Source organism: Girardinichthys multiradiatus, chromosome 7, assembly GCF_021462225.1.
Source record: "Girardinichthys multiradiatus isolate DD_20200921_A chromosome 7, DD_fGirMul_XY1, whole genome shotgun sequence".
Taxonomy (NCBI): domain Eukaryota; kingdom Metazoa; phylum Chordata; class Actinopteri; order Cyprinodontiformes; family Goodeidae; genus Girardinichthys; species Girardinichthys multiradiatus.
The window spans coordinates 7470632-7494060 of record NC_061800.1 but is presented as its reverse complement, the minus strand read 5'-3'; the positions used below and the strand labels follow the sequence as shown (position 1 = coordinate 7494060).

The 23429-nt window shown below is 40.3% G+C and overlaps 1 protein-coding gene across 1 annotated transcript in view; it reads right to left on the bottom strand.

Annotated features, from left to right (window-relative positions):
- Positions 1-23429, bottom strand: part of efhc2 (EF-hand domain (C-terminal) containing 2) — a 32066-nt gene that overhangs the window by 8386 nt on the left and 251 nt on the right. Inside the window, exons 2-12 of the mRNA XM_047369662.1 lie at positions 21598-21786; positions 20289-20439; positions 19967-20190; positions 18429-18680; positions 15310-15417; positions 14245-14383; positions 13460-13625; positions 12001-12143; positions 11404-11600; positions 11129-11262; positions 4809-5003 (exon numbers count right to left, since the gene is read on the bottom strand). Of these exons, the coding sequence (XP_047225618.1) occupies positions 4809-5003; positions 11129-11262; positions 11404-11600; positions 12001-12143; positions 13460-13625; positions 14245-14383; positions 15310-15417; positions 18429-18680; positions 19967-20190; positions 20289-20439; positions 21598-21786 (1898 nt within the window). The remainder of the gene's footprint in view (positions 1-4808; positions 5004-11128; positions 11263-11403; positions 11601-12000; positions 12144-13459; positions 13626-14244; positions 14384-15309; positions 15418-18428; positions 18681-19966; positions 20191-20288; positions 20440-21597; positions 21787-23429) is intronic.

Sequence of the window (23429 nt, the reverse complement as noted above, 5' to 3'; positions counted from 1 at the left end):
AGAGGAAGAATGGTTCCTGACATCACCTATGCCAAAAGTAAATTTTGCAGGGAGAACATCATGGTGTGGGCTATCTTACAGTATATGGTACTGGCAGACTTAACTAAACCAAGGATGAATGGAGAAATGTACTGGGATTTTCTTGAAAAGAATCTGAAGATGAAATGAGTTTGGATTTCCAAGTAAGACAATAGTCTCAAACACACAACCAAGAAAACTCTAAGGAAAAACTGACCTAGTAAATCTCATTTTGTGTGGAATAATGGGTTAAACCCACTCCTGAACAATGCATGTGACTAGTTTCTCCATACAGGAGACATCCTGAAGTTATTACCAATAAAGTATTTCTTACACTTCCCTGTGTCATTCCAACCTTTTACCCATAGCTTCAACTCTAGACTAATTTGCTTCGATTTCTCTGTAAGAGTGGATTACTTTGGTTTTTACTCAGACCTAGTTTGGAGATGTATGTCAATGGCCCCATTAAAAAGTGTAAACTAAGAATTGTGAAGTGGAATGAAAAGTGTGGCATGCATTTATTTTCCTATTCATTTATTTTCACCTTACTCTGATACCACAAAATAAAACCTAATGCAACCAGTTCATTTCAGAAATTCCAGATTTCATGAATATCATCAACCTGTTTGTAATTTAGCCTCAGTGCAAATACAGCTGTTCTGTGAACAAAAGGCTTTATGAAGATCAATGAAAAAGCTGTGGCACAGCTGCAAAACCTACAAAGACATGGTCATTCGCCTAACCGGACAGGCTAGAAAATTCATGTATCCTGTTGCTTCTGCTTCATAATTATGCACTACTTTGTGTTAGTCTGTCACATAAAATCCCAATAAAATGCCCTGAGGTCTGTGGTTCCGCACCTTAAACATCTGGGTTAAATCTAGACCCCTTCTGGAGCAAGTTATGTGTTCAGTTACTGCATTGATCTTGTCAGATTAGAGTGGAGCACATACAGGACATTAGAAATTCTGGTTTCTGTATCGACTGACGTCCGAACCAATCCTCTCCTGTTGATATTTAGACAGAATACCGCTGCCATAATCACTGACACAGAGTCATGAAGCCTCCTTTCTCATGGTGGCATTGTGTAAAAATATTCAGAGCACGTGTCAAAGAGGCTGCTTGTTGTTTTCCACAGTGGATGGGCTGTTCTTGTCACACAATTTTCATTAGAGGAATGCTGATGAACAATGTGACACTAACAGAGCGTAGCTGGCTATACAAACCAACACTTAGTGTAAATTACTGCTGAAGGTGGGTTAAAGGTATCATCATGTTCATGATTATTTGCAGAAAAAAAAGGCCAGACCAAATGACAGATACGTGGAGAGACTATATGTGTGTGCTATACATGCAGACCTATCTGCATGTGCTATCCAACAGACACTAGTCTGTAGGAGCCATCTGTTTCCAATAACTGTCTCTTACATTGCTGGAACTAATTGCCGCTCTGACATATGAGGCCACCAGCTACACCACTGAAGTTTTGTTGTGATGCGATCTGCATTTCTGGAACATATATATATGACATATAGTGCCTTGCGCAAGTACTCGGCCCCCTAAAACTGGTCAACCTCTTGCCACATTTCAGGCTTCAAACATAAAGATATAAAATTCTAATTTTTTGTGAAGAATCAACAACGAGTGGGACACAATCGTGAAGTGGAATGAAATTTATTGGATGTGTCAAACTTGTTTAACAAATAAAAAACTGAAAAGTGGGGCGTGCAATATTATTCGGCCCCTTTTCTTTCAGTGCAGCAAACTCACTCCAGAAGTTCAGTGAGGATCTCTGAATGATCCAATGTTGTCCCAAATGACTGATGATGATAAATACAGGTCCTTCTCAAAATATTAGCATATTGTGATAAAGTTCATTATTTTCCATAATGTAATGATGAAAATTTAACATTCATATATTTTAGATTCATTGCACACTAACTGAAATATTTCAGGTCTTTTATTGTCTTAATACGGATGATTTTGGCATACAGCTCATGAAAACCCACAATTCCTATCTCACAAAATTAGCATATTTCATCCGACCAATAAAAGAAAAGTGTTTTTAATACAAAAAACATCAACCTTCAAATAATCATGTACAGTTATGCACTCAATACTTGGTCGGGAATCCTTTGGCAGAAATGACTGCTTCAATGCGGCGTGGCATGGAGGCAATCAGCCTGTGGCACTGCTGAGGTCTTATGGAGGCCCAGGATGCTTCGATAGCGGCCTTTAGCTCATCCAGAGTGTTGGGTCTTGAGTCTCTTAACGTTCTCTTCACAATATCCCACAGATTCTCTATGGGGTTCAGGTCAGGAGAGTTGGCAGGCCAATTGAGCACAGTGATACCATGGTCAGTAAACCATTTACCAGTGGTTTTGGCACTGTGAGCAGGTGCCAGGTCGTGCTGAAAAATGAAATCTTCATCTCCATAAAGCTTTTCAGCAGATGGAAGCATGAAGTGCTCCAAAATCTCCTGATAGCTAGCTGCATTGACCCTGCCCTTGATAAAACACAGTGGACCAACACCAGCAGCTGACACGGCACCCCGGACCATCACTGACTGTGGGTACTTGACACTGGACTTCTGGCATTTTGGCATTTCCTTCTCCCCAGTCTTCCTCCAGACTCTGGCACCTTGATTTCCGAATGACATGCAGAATTTGCTTTCATCCGAAAAAAGTATTTTGGACCACTGAGCAACAGTCCAGTGCTGCTTCTCTGTAGCCCAGGTCAGGCGCTTCTGCCGCTGTTTCTGGTTCAAAAGTGGCTTGACCTGGGGAATGTGGCACCTGTAGCCCATTTCCTGAACACGCCTGTGCACGGTGGCTGTGGATGTTTCTACTCCAGACTCAGTCCACTACTTCCGCAGGTCCCCCAAGGTCTGGAATCGGCCCTTCTCCACAATCTTCCTCAGGGTCCGGTCGCCTCTTCTCGTTGTGCAGCGTTTTCTGCCACACTTTTTCCTTCCCACAGACTTCCCACTGAGGTGCCGTGATACAGCACTCTGGGAACAGCCTATTGGTTCAGAAATTTCTTTCTGTGTCTTACCCTCTTGCTTGAGGGTGTCAATAGTGGCCTTCTGGACAGCAGTCAGGTCTGCAGTCTTATCCATGATTGGGGTTTTGAGTGATGAACCAGGCTGGGAGTTTTAAAGGCCTCAGGAATGTTTTGCAGGTGTTTAGAGTTAACTCGTTGATTCAGATGATTAGGTTCATAGCTCGTTTAGAGACCCTTTTAATAATATGCTAATTTTGCGAGATAGAAATTTTGGGTTTTCATGAGCTGTATGCTAAAATCATCCGTATTAAGACAATAAAAGACCTGAAATATTTCAGTTAGTGTGCAATGAATCTAAAATATATGAATGTTAAATTTTCATCATTACATTATGGAAAATAATTAACTTTATCACAATATGCTAATATTTTGAGAAGGACCTGTAGAATCCACCTGTGTGTAATCAAGTCTCTGTATAAATGCACCTGCTCTGTGATAGTCTCAGGGTTCTGTTCAAAGCGCAGAGAGCATCAAGAAGACCAAGGAACACACCAGGCAGGTCCAAGATACTGTTGTGGAGAAGTTTAAAGCCGGATTTGGATCCAAAAAGATTTTCCAAGCTTTAAACATCCCAAGGAGCACTGTGCAAGCAATCATATTGAAATGGAAGGAGTATCAGACCACTGCAAATCTACCAAGACCCGGCCGTCCCTCTAAACTTTCATCTCAAACAAGGAGAAGACTGATCAGAGATGCAGCCAAGAGGTCCATGATCACTCTGGATGAACTGCAGAGATCTACAGCTGAGGTGGGAGAGTCTGTCCATAGGACCACAATCAGTCATACACTGCACAAATCTGGCCTTTATGGAAGAGTGGCAAGAAGAAAGCCATTTCTCAAAGATATCCATAAAAAGTCTCGTTTAAAGTTTGCCACGAGCCACCTGGGAGACATACCAAACATGTGGAAGAAGGTGCTCTGGTCAGATGAAACCAATATCAAACTGTTTGGCCACAATGCAAAACGATATGTTTGGTGTAAAAGCAACACAACTGATCACCCTGAACACACCATCCCCACTGTCAAACATGGTGGTGGCAGCATCATGGTTTGGGCCTGCTTTTCATCAGGAGAGACAGGGAAGATGGTCAAAATTGATGGGAAGATGGATGGGGCCAAATACAGGACCATTCTGGAAGAAAACCTGTTGGAGTCTGCAAGAGACCTGAGACTGGGACAGAGATTTATCTTCCAACAAGACAATGATCCAAAACATAAAGCCAAATCTACAATGGAATGGTTCACAAATAAACGTATCCAGGTGTTGGAATGGCCAAGTCAAAGTCCAGACCTGAATCCAATCGAGAATCTGTGGAAAGAGCTGAAGACTGCTGTTCACAAACGCTCTCCATCCAACCTTACTGAGCTCCAGCTGTTTTGCAAGGAAGAATGGGCAAGAATTTCAGTCTCTTGATGTGCAAAACTGATAGAGACATACCCCAAGAGACTTGCAGCTGTAATTGAAGCAAAGGGTGGCGCTACAAAGTATTAATGCAAGGGGGCCGAATAATATTGCACGCCCCACTTTTCAGTTTTTTATTTGTTAAACAAGTTTGACACATCCAATAAATTTCATTCCACTTCACGATTGTGTCCCACTTGTTGATTCTTCACAAAAAATTAAAATTTTATATCTTTATGTTTGAAGCCTGAAATGTGGCAAGAGGTTGAAAAGTTCAAGGGGGCCGAATACTTTCGCAAGGCACTGTAGTATATGTGTTGCTTACTTTTGCCTGTCGTGGTACATGAATATGCCTGCAAGGTGAGGGAAGTCCTCAAAATGCTTCTTCCTTAGGAAGTCCTGCGCCACAGCCAGCATGAACCCCACATCCACTTCAGGCTGCTTGCACTCTGAGAAACACCTGGCCAGAACCAGAACCTCATGCTCAGACAGGCCGCAGTCCAGGCCCATCATTAAGCCTCTGTGACAACACATAGGGAAGATAGGGAAGAAGTTAATCACATAGGTATAAAATTGAAGAAATAAAACACGTTCCATGGTAAGCACGTGTCACTGATGCTGTAACCCCATTTTTTATAGTGCATGTGTATTGGGATGGAGAAAGTAGATATTCAATTGTTCTACTGCATCAGGGTGGGTACTTCACATAACTAATGATCTTGAGATGAAGGTTCAATGGCCCATATATGGTCTATGTGTGCCCCCAGTAAGTCAAATAATTATTAGTCACATTAATCAGAAGGTAGGTCGGGTTACTATGAGTTGGAGCCACTCCTAAGCATTCAGCATGCCAAGGTGAGTGAATCTTCATCATCATCTTCAGACAGAGCCTCTACATAGTCTAGCATGAGATTAAATAACATTTGGGTCATTGCTGCAACATTTCGGTTACATTTACACATATTTCCTATCAGTGAGGTATATATTCTCAAGTGACACTCATGTCACAGAATTTTTCCAACATGTTTAAAAAATGGATAGCAGCCCAGCTTAGCTGGAGATAATTTTTTGTATGGTATAGTATCAGATGCATAGAAAGGAGATGCTGGTGCTATATTTACCTAAGGAGGTGTCAGGAATTGTCCTCTTATGTACCTGAAATACAAGGCAGATCTGCAACAGTGGGATAGAGATATTACCTCAGTGTTCTTCAGATATCCCAACCATTTCAAATTAGCAATGTTGACCTAAATGTCAGAGTTATGCTATTGTTCAAAGGTGTACTGCTTTAGACTTTAAAGACGGAACTTTAAAGGTATTTTAGGGACTAGCAGCCTTTATATGATTATATAGTTTGTGCACAATAGGAAGGATTTGACTTTAGTTTCAGAAAGTCTCTCCATAAAGACATTTAAATATAAATAAATAAACTTTGGTGGAGATACAAAATGAAAATAAAAATGTGTTTGTTGAAATATATATCTATATAATCATTTCTAGTATTGCACTGCTCAAGGTGGCTGCATGTTGGAGTAGCTCTTTTATATTCATTGTTATTTATTCTTTTTAAAAGCTTCTCATTTCTCTGTTTTTCTGGTTCAGGCACTGCTTTTCTGAACAATTATTCCCTGTGGTATTGATTGCTGTGCAGATGAAAGAATCTTTTCTTTTACCTTCTGATTTTTAGATGTTGTTATGATGTGTAACCATAGCAACAAGGTGGTGTTTTTTTTATAAACCACAAGTAGCTGATTAAAATCTCAAAAGCTCAAATACCTAAATTAAGGCCCCAAATCCTAGATGAGTTGAAAGGAGCCATGGATGCAGAGCAGGAGTAAAGATCATAACTGGCAATGTGAGCAAACCAGAAGAATTAATCTATTTGGGCAAAAAAAATTGATTACCCAAAACTTTAATAAGTACTTGGCCAGAGTATCAGCAGAACAATATTATGTGTTTAACTGCGACATGGAAGCAGGATCATATCCCTGACTCCAGCGTCTCTCTGCCCAGGTTTATGAGGAAGCTTAGGTCCTTTGGTGTTTGCAGCAAGATGCTGCATATCTTCTATAAGTCTGTGGTGGAGAGTGTGATCTCTTCTACCATCATCTGCTGGGGAAGCAGCATCAGAACCAGGGACTTAAAAAAACTCAACAAGCTGATAAAGAAGGCTGGCTCTGTTCTGGGGACTCCTCTGGAACCTCTGGAGATCATTGTGGAAAGACGAATTCTTCATAAAATGAAGAACATTATGGAGAACCCTGAGCATCCTCTTTATGAGATTGTCCTACAACAACAGTGTCTTCAGTCAGAGGCTTCTTCAGATCTGCTGTAAGACGGAGCGCTACAGGAGATCCTTCCTGCCCACAGCCATCAGCATCTACAACGGCTCTTTGAGGAAACTTTCATAATATGAGCTATAACAACATTTAATATATTAATTTAATAAAGTATTTTTGAATTGAATTGAATTGAATTTATGACTATATGGGCAGACAGAGATACAGCAAAAGAAAAGAAGATGGATTAAATCTTTCAACAGTTTGTCAGCTGCTCTACTAGGGAAAACAAAATGCGATTTATTTTATGCAAATGTCAAGGACTCATACATTTCTGCGAGACCTCTTCTTGGCAAATCAGATCACAGCCTTATTTGTCTCCACCCAGAATATAAACCCTTTGTTCAGAGGCAACCAGTAATAGAAAGAACTGTGAGAAGATGGTCACAGGAAGCTGAAGAAACCCTGCAAGGTTGCTTTGAGGCTACAGACTGGGATGCACTGTGCCAGCCACATGGAGATGACATCAATGCCATGACTGAGTGTGAAACCGACTATATAAACTTCTGCTTGGATAGCACCATGCCCACCAGAACAGTAAGATGCTTCCCCAATAACAAACCCTGGATAAACATTGACCTGAAGGAAATGCTCAACAAGAAAAAAAGAACCTCCCGGGGAGGAGTACACAGAAGCAACTTAAAGTCAAATTTGGAGACAGCAAGGAGCATTGCAGAAAAAAAACTGGAAAGCATGCTCCAGCAGAACAGTATAAAAGATGTGGGATGAAGAAGATCACAGGCTTCAAGCAGAAGGAGGCTCAGATAGATGGAAGTCTGGACAGAACCAGTGAAATAAACACATTCTTTAATAATTTCAGTTTAGAAACTAGATCAGCATCTTCCTCTCCTCCCCACAGCCAAACAGAACCCCCCACCTTCCCTGTACCCACAGTTCTCCTGTCACACCTTAACTTTTTTATCTTCCACCTCGGCGATGTCCCCTTCTGCTTCTACATGTTTATCTGCAACCAAATCAGATGCTGGTGCTCCTTTGGGCTCCCCCTCCTTCCTGTTTGTCTTTAGAAGTCAGTTGAAGAGGCAGCTAGACAGACTTATCCAGAACAAGGCTGCAAGTCCAAATGATGTCAGCCCCTGAAGTCCTAAATGCTCTGTGGGATTCTGAAGCACCTCTTCAATCTTAGCCTGACCTGCGAGACGGTTCCAGTGTTGTAGAAGATATCCTGCCATATTCTTGTACCTCAATGATTATAGACCTATTGCCATGACATCCATGGCATGAAGGTTCTAGAGAGACTCGTGTCCCAGAGTTGAAGATGCCATCATGCATATTATTCTACAAACCCATCTAGGCAAAGCACATAGCACTGTGGGGATCATGTTCTTTGATTTTTGCAGTGCGTTTAACAGAATTTCCTCATTACTGAAGTGTGAGTACAAACACAGACCAGTACCAACTTTTTAAATCGCACCACCTACTGAAACAATCTGTCAGTCATCAGAACTACGCAGCATGGACCTGAACAGGTCCCCACAAGGACAGAAGCAAAGGACAAGGAACAAACACATCAAGAAAGGATTCAAACCTGTGGAAACCCTAACTGGGTCTATGGTACGGCATCCAGGATTTCAAGAAAACACTCAACTCAGTCCACTGAAGGAAAAGGTCCTTCCATATGTGGCTGGAGTATCCAAGAAACTAACAAGGATATTTTTCCAATCATATTATTTCGGAACCTTTTAAACCCAATAATAATCTGCAACAGGGGCTGGGTCATCCCAAGGATAAAACACCCAAGCACAAGCTTAATAGTGTGGTAGATGCAGTCCAGTGCAGCGAAGGAATGTTCTGACCTCAACACTGGAGAATCTGAACAGCAGCTACACAAACGTATGGCCCAACACCTGCAGAGCAAACTTATCGGGTCCAGAATCTGTGGTTTATTTACACTTCAAGGACAAGGGACCGTCGTTTGAAGGCAGCAACGTCCACATTTTGGTCAGGGAAGACAGGTGGTTTGAGACAGGAGTGGAAGAAACTATGCTAAACATGAATACCAATACCAAACAAAGGAGGTAGACCAGATGGGTTTTTGTTAGTAATTCACACCTTGGGACATGTGACTAAAACAACTCACATGGCATCGTTAGGGACATGTTTGGGCAGCAACAACAACCCAAACACTGAGCTCAACAGAGGGCAGGGCAAGTCACTCATGTGTCCTAATTGCCCCGTTAGCGACTTCATCATATCTATTAGTATTGCTCTGCCTATAAACCCGTTACTTCCAACCATGTTTAGAACTCAATAAGCCTTTTAGATGAGAGGTGAGACATCTTCAAGAAACAAGAGAAGTCCAGTTACCTTCTACTTGAGCATTTAGGATTGTCATGTCCTGGATGACTGAGAATCTACACAAGCATATTGAATTAGGAAGAAATGCATTCAAATATATTGTTATCCCCGCATTAAATGAACTGCAAAACTCCTTAAATTGTCAGGATCATATTAACTTAGACATGTTCAAATCTCTTCTTAAAAACTTAAGAGTCCATATGTGGTTGTAGGTGCTTTTGCTAAATTTTATAATTTATTCATCTTAGACTGTTGTGCTTTTTTTAATCATGATGCATTATATTGTATGTTTTTTATGGTTGGAGTGTTGTGATTGCTACATGTCAAATGTTTTACTACTAAAACCGTTATTGTACTGAGTCATTTCCTGGTTAAATAGAGGCTCAAAGAAAACTAAAATCACAACTAATTGCATTTTTATGTATATTAAACACAATAGGCACATTTTTCAATTCCAATACATTTTGGTTAATACTGAATCAATAAATAGACATATAAAATATGTAATATGGTTGCAATTTCAATCTTTATTTTGTGTAAACTAGAATGTTTCGGCCTTTATGCTATGCTTCATCGAACAGTACAGATCCAGATGCTGGTAAATTTTAAATATCTTAGGGAGAGACAACTGAGTTTCCCTCTTTACAGACTCATTTACAGACCCTTTACAGTCTGACATCGGGGTGAATTTGCTGGGACGTCCACTTCGTGGAAGATTATCAACTCTCTCAGTGTTTTCCGCTTGAGGATTGGTTTGGTCACTATAGAATGATGGACTTCAAATTCTTGTGAAATGCCCTTTTAAGCCTTACCAGAATGAGGGGTAGTAGGAGCTGCTTCTCTGAGGTCACTGCTGATGTTTTTATGTCCTTGGCATTGTGTCAACATACATCTGTATGCCCCAGAGCAACAAACTGGCAAAACTGTTATATACACACTGATGATAATCACTTAAATTTAAATTAAATGTAATTGATGAACATCACTGTGCTGCTAATTTCTCTCTTAAATCCTACGAAAGCAGCAAGGGTGTACTTAGTTTTTCCACACAGGTTTGTAATTTAAATTAAATAAATAATAATAAGAGTATAATCAGTTGTGTGTTTTTGTACACTTAAATTGTTATTTAAAAACTTTTAATACCTAATAAAGATCCAATCAATGTCAATGTGTCCTGATACACAAAAACTGTAACATCTAATAGCCTTTTTGAATTTTTTATGTTTATTGTTTAATCACTGAATTAAAGGCTCATACATATAAGGGCAACACTTTCCCTCTGGAGTTGTGGGAATTTAAATTCCCTAATATAAATAATAATACATTTTATTTGTATAGTGCTTTTCAAAAAGCTCAAAGACACTTTACAGGAATCAAACAATCACTTATTAGGTCAGGATGATGAAAACAGCTACACTACACTGTGCCATCTGCATTCACACTGGATATCAGATGCTTCTAACTAAAAGTGAAACTGACAGTTTAACTAACTGTATAATTCCTTTACCACCTGGGGCACTCAGCAAGCATTGATATTTCATTACCAGACAGTAGGTTGATCCTTACATATGAAAATAAATAAATAAACCCAAAAACGGACGTCTCTATAAAGTAATGTAATCAGCTCTGATGAATTTGAGCACTGAATTTCACACTCTTGATCCCAACTCACATGCACCTTTCAGAATGGGAGCACAATAAAAGTGGCACACATATTTTAAAGAGGCAATGTTCCACAAAATTCCTCACGTCTTTCAAAATGCCAACATAAATGGTAAAATAGAAAACTGTGTGGTATCTAATTATACAGTGTGTTTTCCACAACTAAATTCTATGGGAGTAGCAGCCTGCCGTGGCCAGGATACTCTAAAAAATGGTTTAAAACCTCATGAGTCGTTATTTTCTGCTTGTATAAAGATTAAACTTGATCAATTTTATAAAACTGTTGGGTTGTCATAGAACTATCCCACATTCATTTTTGTAACTGTACCTGAAGGACTCATAGGGGATGAAGCCAGTGTTGGTGGGGTCACTGAGGGACAGAAACTTCCTGATCTCACTCTGTTTGCCCTCTGGAATTGAACGCAGTTTGCTGAGGATGTTGCCTGTGTTAGCTCTGGGAAACTTTAGAGAAAATACAAAGAAGCTCTTTAACCAGGACTTGCGCTTAGCGGCATGGCAGGAAAGGATGACTGCCTCAGGTCATACCCCAACTGAAAACAACTGTGTGAACACAATCATCCTCCCAACAGTTCCCACCCCTACCTCCTCTGCATGCTGTTCCATGTAGCTGAGTGTGTAATCGTCGGCATCCAGAAGCTGGAAGTTTATGCCATTCACGCAGACAGAGGCTCCAACATACAGATCCTGGGCTGTAAAGTATTCAAACGGCTCGCTCTTAAAAAGCTTCTGGCCTGGTTTCCTAACCCGCCTGCGCGCCAGAAACTTTCCTCCAAGTACACCTAGAGCAAGATGAAAGGCATTTAATAATGTTCTTCCAGTGGGCCATAACATTATATGATTATTGGCCTGATGTTTATTTTTATACCATTTTGGCAGCCTATTTTATCTCAAAATCAAATTAAAATTCCCCTCATAACATTTTGTTTTACATGCTTTCAAATGCTGGCTCTTAGTCTAAACCCACATTCCGCTCTCCTCTTGCACCATAAAAATACTAACGAAAAAAACAAAAGGACATCACTGGAAACTAACACCCACAAACACATACATTGTCTGTTTCTACAATACTCTGGAACTGGAAACGGAGCCTGACATCTTAATGTTTACCAAGAGAGGCATAGATTTGTATCTCCAGTCCAGAGCGCATTTCTGGAGCGGCTACGGTCCAAACATTTCTACCTGAGTTCCTCTGCGGCCATTCAAACATGCTCATGGAGTCATCGGAGAGGTAGAAGGAAATAATGAACATCCTCTCCTTGTCAACTGGATCAGAGGTCATCATCTTGGCGTGGAAATTCAATACGTTACTGTTCAGGCCACATCTAAGATGACATGAAAACACTAGAGTTTGGGTTGAAGCCAACAGAAACCTCTATATGGCTTGCAAAGTTTTCATATTCATACCTTAAACCTTTGCTCATTTTGTCACATTACAACTACAAATCACAATGTACTTTATTAGGATATTATGTGATAGACCAACACAAAGTAATTGTATCAAGTGGAAGGAAAATAATAATTGCTTTTAAATTAAAAATCTGAAAAGTGTGGTGTGCATTTGTATTTAAATTCTATTACTCCGATACCCCTAAAATAAAGTCTTCTGCACGCAACCGGCTTCAGGCATGCAGTTACAAGTGGATGAAAACTAACACTGCACATCAACCCAAACACACCTCCTTAACTGTGAAACATGGTGATGGATGCATCATTCTGTGGGGAATCTTTTTTTTAGTAGGGACAGTTGCTCAGTTGATGGGAAGATGGATGCAGGTCAGTCTTTAAAGAAAACTTGTTAGAGGCTGCAAAAGTCTCAAGACTAAGGGCATAATTTCACCTTCCAGTAAGTCAATGACCACAAACATAGAATCATGGGTTACAATAGCCTAGTCAAAGTCCAGACTTAAAATCAAGTTGAGCAGATGTGACCAAGATGGAACATTTTGGCATTCATGCAAAACTCTATCTGTGGTGGAAAACAGTGGCAGCATCATGCTGACAATTCTTTTAATCAGTTGATGGGAAGACAGATGGAGATAAATCCTGGATGGGTTATCCTGGAAAGAAGCTGCAAAAGGCTTGAGACTGTTGTGGAAGATCATCTTGAAGTATGACACCAACCCCAAACGTTCAGCCAGAGCTACAATGGAATGGTTTAGATTAATTCATATGATACTTTAGACTGACCCAGTTAACTTCAGACCCAAATCCAATTGAGAATCTGTGGCTAGAATTAAAAATTGCTGTTCACATCCAGTCTGACTGATCCTAAGTCATTTTGCAAAGACAAATTGTCAAAGAGTTCAGTCTGTTGATGTGCAGAGCAGGTAGAGACACCCAAAAGGACCTGCAGCAGTAACTGCAGTGAAAGGTCATTCTACAGATTGTTAAGTCATGTTATCATGCCACACTTTTTAGATTTTTATGTTACAGAAAAGAAATTCTGTGTCTACTTTCCAGTTATGCTTTATAGTCACACACATAAAAACACATATAATCACAATAAAATACACTGAGATTTACAGTTTTAATGTAAAAAAAAAAAAAACAGTTTAAGGGATATGAATACTTTTGCAAGGCAGTGTATGCACAACACTTTACTGTTTAATTTCACTGCTACTTTGTGAATCATCCAAACCTGTCCTTCTCCATGAATTTTTGGAAATCCTTCCGGGGCGGTTTGGGAAACAAGCCCTGGCAGGAGCTCAACGAGTCCTCCTCTGAGCCAAAGCCATTGTAGGGGGGCATGGAGTTCGATGGTTTGGGGGCCGGGGGAACTTTGCACTGGACTGGAGTGAAATCCTCTGAGAGGAAGGAGCAAAGAGAGAGAGAAAGAGAAAAGACAAAATACTTGAAAGAAGAAAGAAACCTTGGAAGAGAGTTGAAATGATCCAGGGGGAAGCAGGTAATCCATCCCTGATCTGACCTATGACTGCTTTGAGTCAGACAAGACCTTCCATCACAGGGGCCTGTCTGTAAGGGCTGCACTCATTTTACTACTGTGACTAATCTAGTGTGCCCCAAAACCTGCTTCGAGTGGCAGATACATCCAGGAAAAGCTTGGTTTTCCACTGCAGGGACTTATTCTGGCCTGTATTGCCTTTAACTCTGGACCTAGGAGCCTGAGTATCTCATTTCTGGAGGACAGAGGTGCTGAACTCTTTCAACATTTCTAAAATGTTTTGACCAGCAAGCAACAGACAGAACACAAAACATATGTGCTCCCCTTTTCGCAAACATAGCTTGTGACACTGCTTTCAGGAAAGAATCAGACACTTGCTCTTGCAGATGCTTGCATTTACTGCCCCCAAGTGTTCAGAATAAAGTAGTGCAACAGAAAAGCAGGAGATCAGTCGGTAAAATGCCACAAATGATCCAACAGGTGGTTGTTGTTCAACAAAGCGATAGTTAGTGATTACGTACCTATGCCATATTTGGAGCGGTAGTACTCTTTGGTGAATTGATCACAGTCAGTAATGACAACTCTTCTTCCCCAAATGTTCACTTCTCCGCCTACAGTCAGGTCAGAGTCCCTATAAAACTCCTCACAGACAGCTCCTGTCTGCAAGGTAGTTCAAAGAAAAGACAGGCATGAATATGGTAATGGACGACAATCATTTAACAGTTTACAGTTCTTGAAAAGATTTCCCCCCCAAAATCCCTAATTTTTGGGGAATAAAGCATTTGACGTACTTTGGTCCCCACGACCCATTATGGAAGAAGCGGTGGGAAATGACTGACTGACAATCACACCCTTCACTGTGTTTTATTGGGTTTTTATATGATAGAACATCACAAAGTGAGAGGTGTATTTTCATTCAGCCCCTCTGAGCCAATGTGTTGTAGAACCACCTTTTGTTATTACATATATTGTGTAGTAGCATGTCCCTAGCATGTCTCTAACAGCTTCTCTTATCTAAAGACTGAAGTTTTTACCCATTATTTCCAGCAAAATAGCTTAAGTTCAGTCAGATTGAATGGAGAGCATCTGTGAACATCAATTTTCAAGCCACTGATTCACAAGTGGATTTAGGTCTGGACTTTAAGTAGGCCATGTTCCTTGTTCTTCATGATTCCTGTTTGTTCTCTAACAAACCTCTGAGGCCTACAAAGAACATCTGGATTTCTACAAAGATTAAATTACACACAGGTGGACTTCCAAAAGCAATTTGTTGCAATGGAATTAATTTGAGGGGCATCAGCGTAAAGGGGCTGAATACAAACGTATGCCACCATTTCCATCTGTAAAAAAGCTTGAAAAGCTATCATTTTTCTCCACTTCATAATAATCCACTAATTTGGTTCTGCGTTTGTATTAAATTAAAATAAGCCTAAACTTTATACAAGAAATAAAGGTAGAGCTATGATATTACTATTATCTCCTCTTCACATTTCTGTTTTACTACCAAAGCAGTTGCTGATCCCTCATAACATTACGCAGCCATGCCAGCAGGCGTTCAGTTTGTCTGTTGCTGAGACTGGACATACATTCAGGCTGTCCAGTACGAAGCACTGTCCCTGATTCTTGGAGGCCACCATGTTGAGAACTGTTCGGTCTGTGGTCTCTCCCGGGAGCTTCATTTGAACTGGAGAACGCTGCAGAGAAACCCCAACACACAAGAAAAAGAAGGAAATGTTACACTAGCAAATTATACAGAAGGAAGCACCATTCTGGATGGAAACATGCTGCAGATATGGAGAGGTGGGTTAACTGGGAAAAGGAAAGATCTAGAGGTGGGAGAGTGGAGGTTTTCCATTGGAGAATGTCTGGAAAAGATGGAGAATCCTGGTGACGGGTCACCAAGATTCTCCATCCTTTATTAAAAGGTATTGATGCAGGTATTGATGCAAACATAATTACTGAGCTGAAAACACACACACACACATACACACATGATCACAGTCACAATCATTATTGAGGCCTGGCTGCATTTCAGGATGAATTAGGCTTCAGCCAGTGAGCAGAGGAGAAGCCAGAACGCTTGAGGGAGGCTGGAAGCTGCGACAGTCCTGTCAGTGTGGATGAGGGTTCAATAAATGGAGGGATGCTGCAGGACTCTGGGTGGAGAGGTAAAACAGCCCTTTAGCTTTTAAATGACCTTCTATACAGAACAATCATGGTACCTGAACTGCGCAAATCCTGGTAACTTGCCCCTTCTAAGATGTTCTTCTCAACAGATGTCACACATGTCCACTCATGGACATACCGATATCCTGGGTATGTCTATTTGTGGTGGCTGCTGGAGCTCTGACTCCAAACATTCACACCTTGTCATTCTCCCCTAAACTCTTTAACGGAGTTTGCTTAATCCTCTGATGGCTTGTGCACTCTTTTCTACCACACTTTCCATTTAACTTTCCATTAATATACTTGGATACAGCACTCTGTAGCCAGCCAGCTCATTTTGCAATGACATGTTGTGGCTGTCCCTCCTTGCAGAGGTCGTCAATGACTGTAAAGTTTGCAGCCTCCACAACGCAGCGGTTTCAAAAGCTGTGTAATTGTGACATCACAATTACACTGGCACCTATGTTACCTGCATCTCGCCCCTGACCAGCAACTGAAGCGGACCTCCACCCTCCTGATTTTCAGTAGAGGATCACGTCTCACTGGCTGGTTTTACGTTACAGGCGCTTTTCAATGGCTACCCTCAAAGGCAGACGTTCTGTTGGCTGCAAAGATCCACATGTGTCCATGCACATTCTCCCGCTGTTGGATAACAGTGATTCGTATTTTTGAGGGCAATGTTTCAGTCACATTGCAGAAGACAGTACTAGTTGGCGCGAATCACTTCACCGTGGACTGGTCTAAGAACTCACATGTGTATATGTTAGGATTTGTACAAAGACTTACACATTTGTTGGCAGCCATTTTCACGTGTACAAACTGCTGGGTGCAGCCAGATACAGCTAATTTGCATAAAAGTGACGGAGCCCTAAATCGGCTCTTTCTGAAAGGAGCTCAAAATAGGGGGAATTAAGGAGGTGAAATTTCATTATCTGAGAATGATTTTGTGTGAAAAATGTAATGAACATGTTTTGTACAGCCCATAGACCTATCCCAAATGTTTAAAAGGAAGTATAATATATCACCTTTTAAGAACCAGAAAAATCTTGGCACCTGAACTGTGAACACTTTTGGACATCCTACATTGATGAATCATTCATGAAAACCAGTCACTATTGATAAATGTAAGAATGTTTTATTTAGAGGATTATTCTGCCAGTATGTTCCACCTCCACCCCCTTTAGAAAGCATCACTGGGAAGGTGATTGGTTTTACAACATAATCTACTTTCTTTCTCTAATCAAACTCAATTGACTGTTTTTGAATAATTTTCTAAAAAATATATATACTTAAAACTCTGAAAGTTACCATTTTATAAAATGAGGTTCTCACCCACCACCAATATCTAATTTTTATACTCCTAATTAGGAATATCTGAGTCTTAATTACAATAAACCTTCAATGTTAGGAAACACAATTTTTCTATTTAAGTTCAGAAGGCTTTGATAGGTTGGTAATGGACGGGTAAAAAAAGTAGGGATTCAATCCTCACTAAGCTCCTAACTTTACCAGATAAACAAAAAGCCAAAACATCACTTAGATAGTGATGTTATTAAAAAATGTGTTTAATGGTTTGTCAAACCACACATCACAGCCAACCTTGCAAGATTGGTACCAGTTTGTCTAACACCCTAACTGCTCCAGTGAGCATGCAACATCTACCATCCTGCACAAAGTGCTCACTCATCTATGCCAGAATCCTATATACCAGAGGTGCCAAGTCCGGTATAGATTCATCCATTCTGCAACATACCTGGATATAATGAATGGCTCAGTACCGGGCCTCTGCAGAGCTGAAAGACTAAATGCTGATGAGAGAATTCAGCTGCTGGATTGGGGTTGAAGCAGGGATGCATCTAAAGGTTGCAGTATAGCAACTCTCGAGAACTGGACTTTTGCACCCTTGCCGTAGATTTTAGCTCTGTGACTGTGCTTAATGCTAATAGAGAAACCTCTCCTGAACACTGTCACTTGTCTCTATGTTCTAAACGTCTGGATCGAGAGATCAGAGTCTGTCTGCAAAGGATTAAAAGGGTGTGTGCTTGGTTTGTTGTTGTTTACACTCAAATGTACATGAAAAAACCAAACCATTAATTTTGGGGGAACTATACCACCAAGGTGGGACTCATTCGTAGGAACAAAGAATCAGTGTAGAGGGAGACGGTCAAACAGCTGGGGGACTGGTGCAGAGACAACAAGCTGGTGCTCTGCTTGAACAAAATAAAAGAGATGATCATCCACTTCTCGACGTTATGTCCTGAGAACACAGCCCTTATATTTCAACATGATTCTGCCTACGTCCTGCTTGCATTTGGGTCCTACATAACATCATGACAATTTATTTTCAATTGTCTTTTTTTTTTTTACACAGAACCCCAGATAAACATTTTGTTGTACACTATTTAGAGAGCAAATAAATGCAAGTAAAATGGTTTGTTTCAACAGAAAGCCAGCATAATTTATCAGAAACAATCTAAGCCAATTTCTCATTTTCTCTCTACTAACTACTAAAAACCTTGCCTATCTTATTTGTCATCACCTTAGGTACTTTGCTGCGGCATAAGAATTTGGGGACATGTTCTCTTCCGGAGTTTGGTGGGATCACCTCGAAGATCTCTATGGTGTCATCAGCCAGGTAATAGTGAAGTATAAGCTCTCGTGGGTCCCCAAACATGTTCTCTGTGTCGTCCCAGAAGCAGTAGAAGCGCAGGATTTTGTGGTCGTAGTCAAGGAACTGCTTGAGCGTGTCACGTCTTTCGTACGGACGAAGAGGGTTCATGGTCCCCTCAAGCTAAAAGTGAGATATATAAAGTGAGTGTTATATATTGAACAGGCACAAACAAGCTAGGCCACTGGTTAGGCTGGCCAGGCCAGTCGGGGGCAGCCAGGAACACTTGCATTTTTCCACTGAATGTCTTAAAATGCGTCTATTTTTAAATCAGCTCTGTTAGTTTCTGAAAGGCTATTTTGAAAGAATTTAAATTTTGTATTTATTAAAGATTTAAATAGTTGACAAATGCTATTGATTTATTGTTATTCATCTCTGGAAAAGAATCTGATTTAATTACAGGCAAACAGCTAAATTTATCTTGTTTTACTCATTGACCAAAAATATCAACAAAAAAGTTTTTTCTAGCTGGGGAAGATGTTAGGACACACCCTTAGTTACCCCTTTTGGTTGAAATAATTTCATTGAGTTACTTCTTCTAGACATCTACCAATCTCTGACATTAGTCTGAGAAGATTTCTCCCACTCTTCACTTTAAACTGTGAGATGTTTGGTTGGTTTCCTTCAGGTTCAGCCTCTTTTAATTCACCCAACAGCTTTTCAGTAAGATCAAGATCAAGATCAAGATCAAGATCAAGATCTGGGCTTCGACTCAGCCAAGGACTTTCCATTTCTGAATTGTCTGCCAGTCTTTCGCGAACATACTCATACGTTTTGGGTCATTGCCGTACTGCAGGACCCAGTTCTGCTTCAGTTTTGATTTATTTACAGATGGCCTCACATTTTCCTTATGGTGAATTCTATGATGCTGAGCTGGCTAGGTGCGACACTTTCAGTTCTATGTTTTACAGCTGATATCATATTCTTTAACTGGAATGCTGTATTTGGTTTATGACAAACGTGTCCAAAGAATATTATAACAGAAGTCATTGCCTGGCTTTCACGTTTTTCTTAAAAAACACAGTTTCCTTCTTTAATATTTTCCATGAAGACTAAACCTGTGCAGTCTCTTGCTCCTTTTATATCAACAATATACAGTCTGCGTAAGTCCCATGAGGACTTTTAACAGTTTTTGGTGACTTTTTTAGCAACCTGAGGTCTGCTTTCACAGTGAACTTGCTTGAAGCAGGGTCAGACCTGGGCATGTTGGTAGTTGTAGACTATTTTCCATACAGTGGAATGGCAGATTTCAAATGTTTTGAGACCTCTTCAAACCCTTAGCTGACTAATAAGCTCAGGTATTCAAGATTGCTAAAATTGATTTTATATATCCGTATATGGGAGAAAAAAAACACCCACTGTCAGAGGGGACCTAATTTTTTCACATGACTACATATTCTGATGCCTACCTGCTGACGGTGTTTGCTGTAAGGGTCATCAGGCATCATGGCTGGCTCATTCAGGCGTACACCAAGTTTTGTGAGAAAGTTCTTAGTGAACGAGTCACAGTTGGTCACTGTGAACGTGCGAGAGTATAACACCATGTCTTGGTTGATGTTGAAATGCAGAATGTTGTAAAACTGGTCATCGTTGGGCGGAGGCAGAGGAATGCGGTGCCGATGGATAAGAGTACCTGCCACAGGGATCACCAGCTCAGCATTATTCGTTGTGCTCTTTTTAAATACCCGTATGGTCTAATATTTCAACATACATAATATCTATCAGTGAGACCTTGAGGAATGCCGCTGTTCTTCCATTTTGGCTCCACCACCTGGATTGTATCATCCTCCAAGTAGAAGTAGATCTTACACTTTCTGATTCTGTGTGTCTCAAGCTCTGAAATAGGTACTGTTTCCTGGAAGTAAGCTTCAAAGCAAAGAGCCTGGAGTGACAGAATGGAAATCTTAGTGAAATCGTAGTTCTGCTGTTTAGTTACAGAAGATACAGTAAATCAACAAAAATAAGGGCCTTACAAAAGTATTCATACCCCAGAGCATTAATCAGAGAGGCAGCCAAGGGGCTGATGGAAATTCTAGAGGAGCTGCAGAAATCCACAGTTCAGGTGGTACAATCTGTCAACAGGACAACTAATAGCACAGCTAATCCATGTTCATCATCTGAAAGAGTGGCTAGAAGAAACAATTGTTGAAAGGAAGCGGTAGGAAGTCCCTTTTTGCAGATTTCAGGCCATGTAGCAGATAAAGTAATCATGTGGAAGAGGCCTCTGGCCAGATGAGAACAGAACTGAACTTGTTTTATGTGAGGAAGGACAAAAACTGTTAGAACCTGCAAAAGACTTGGGACTGAGGAGAAGGTTAATCTTCCAATAGGACAAGATCCTAAACAGCCTAATCAAAGCAAATAAATGTGTCAGAATGACCCAGTCAAAGCCTAGACTGAATTCCCATTGAGAATCAATGAGAATAAACAGAGCATTTGTGACTATTTCTTTGAAAAACCTTACTGTATTAGTCAAGCTTTGTGAATTTGTCTGCTTTTGAGAAAATGTTGCAGGATATTTGTAGTCCTATTCACTATGACATTAAAACACAAGCAAAAAAGCAAGATTAAAAAAAGACAAATACTTTGTGTTTTCCCGAACATTTCAGATTTTATGAAGATTTGAGTTTGCCAGTTAAGATCTTGCTGGAAATACAAGAAAAAGTGCATCCACTGCCTTTGCTGGTAAGCCAGACATGTACCAAATATGGCCCGTGGACCACAGCTTGGACAAACCTGCCACAAAAGACTTGTAGATTTGTTATTATAAAGAATTCTAAACAACATTTATCATTTAAATTCCATTTTGCAATGATCTTCTTTATGCCTTAAAATACATTAAAATTTGTGGTTGTCTCGTGGCAAACTGTGAAAACTTACAAGGGGTATGAAAACATTTGCAAGGCACTGTGTGAAGATTTCCATGACAGTGCTGAGTTATCTTAAAGTGACAGTTATCTTGATCTGTTAAAGGATGTTATATAAAAAATGCCTTTATTTACACTTAATGACAAGAGGAACTAAATCTAACCAGTTTTACCTGTTTGTCAAAAGCGATCCATGATGGTAGATCACTGCCCTCTCCTTTGGGATACACAGAATACTTTGACCTAATCTTCTGGCCAACTAAAGGCTCTCCACCAATACCTGGCTTTTCCAATCCCACCAGCATGGGAAGTCCACTGGAAAGGTTGAAATGCTGAGATTTGTGAAATCTCTCCTTTCCTATCTGTGGCACAGATGAGACAAACCATTACAACACCTTCTGGCCGCAGTAAGATTGCAGCAGAGTTCGATGAACACATTCCTGGACATTCCTTCTACAATCCCTATTTTAATGTGTTGGTCCAAGAGTATCCAGCAAGAACCAGGGTTCCTCCTTCGCCAAGCAATTAAAAGGTAACCGTTCAATGTTCTTTTGATAAGTTAGGGTTAGTAACGCACAGAAATTCATTGTTACAGACAGACTAGATGAAAGAATGTCAATTTTCACCATTAAATACTGGGGATTTGACTAGGACTCGTGAAATTGACTTGTGAACCTCTCTGCTGTGAGGCAAAGTCTTTCAGAACAAAGAAATGCAGCAAAGAATGGTAGCAAAGAATCCACATCTGTTCAAGACAAACACACAGACGGACTGAGATTCTAGGAAGTATACGAATGTAAAGCTGAGGAGTTTCACCAAGTTATTTTCTCTGATGAAATTTTTCACCCAGAAATTATAGTTGTCCCCAAGAACAGTTTCATGTATAAACAAGTAACAATTGATTTACTGTCATTTTCAATATATAAAAAAATACACCATGAAACAAAATCGCACTTCTCTTTTCAGAAGGATGTCTATGTTGTTCTAAGATCCAATCATATCCTATCAGATCCTGTCAGATCCAATCATATCCAATCATATCCTATCAGATCCTGTCAGATCTTAGAACAAACAGCACTTTGGAGTTGATCGACATCTGTCACATCTCTTCACTCTCTAAGCAGCAGGAGAACAGCCCTGAGCAATCAGTCTGACGTCTTGTTCAGTAATCTCTCCTCCCCAGCCCGTGTTCCGTCTCCATGGTAACCTGACCTCAAAGTAGCTGTTGGATAGGAGTAGTCTCTGTTTATGTCATCAATGTCATCCATGTATAAGGATAGCTGACAGCAGACCTGCCACTTCGTCCTCTGGATGAAGGGATGTCGGCTGTCATCCTTTTAGTACCTCCAGATGGACTCAGACACGTTGCTATGGAGACAGCCATAAACAAAAACTCAGCAGTCTCTTACTGCTGCATATGTACTGGAAGCTGTAAGTCAATCCTGTTTGATAATTAGGAGAAAATCAGTGTGATTGTTTCATGCAGGTCACCTCCACCACAAGCCATCCACCAACATCTTCACTTCTTTGAAGGACATCTTTACCTCCAACAAAAACTAAAAAGAAACCTTGTAGTGCATGGAACCAAAAACAGACTTAAATCATAACCCCACTTAGAACATGTGATCATTGATCAGTGATCAAAACTGGGATCAACTCCAAGAGGTAAAAAGAGAAGAATGGGTCAACATGAGTCCGGATTCGGCCCAGAGGTTGACATTTAGCAGCATGTCAAAGAATTACAAGCGTTATGAAGAAGGTTCAGCACCGTAAACAGTGACTCTTGACAAACCTTTCATGTCTTTGCTAATAAAAACCGTTGAGATTTATGAATCGTATGTATCTATTCTTCAGAATGCCACAGAAACTTATTTAATCCTTAAAAAAGTAACAGCAAAACATTAGCTGTTATCACCGCATTATTATGACAAGCTTACACAAAGATTCTAAATTCATACTTTTAACCACCCAAAAGAATTGTACCCTTATGTTTATCTAACTTCTG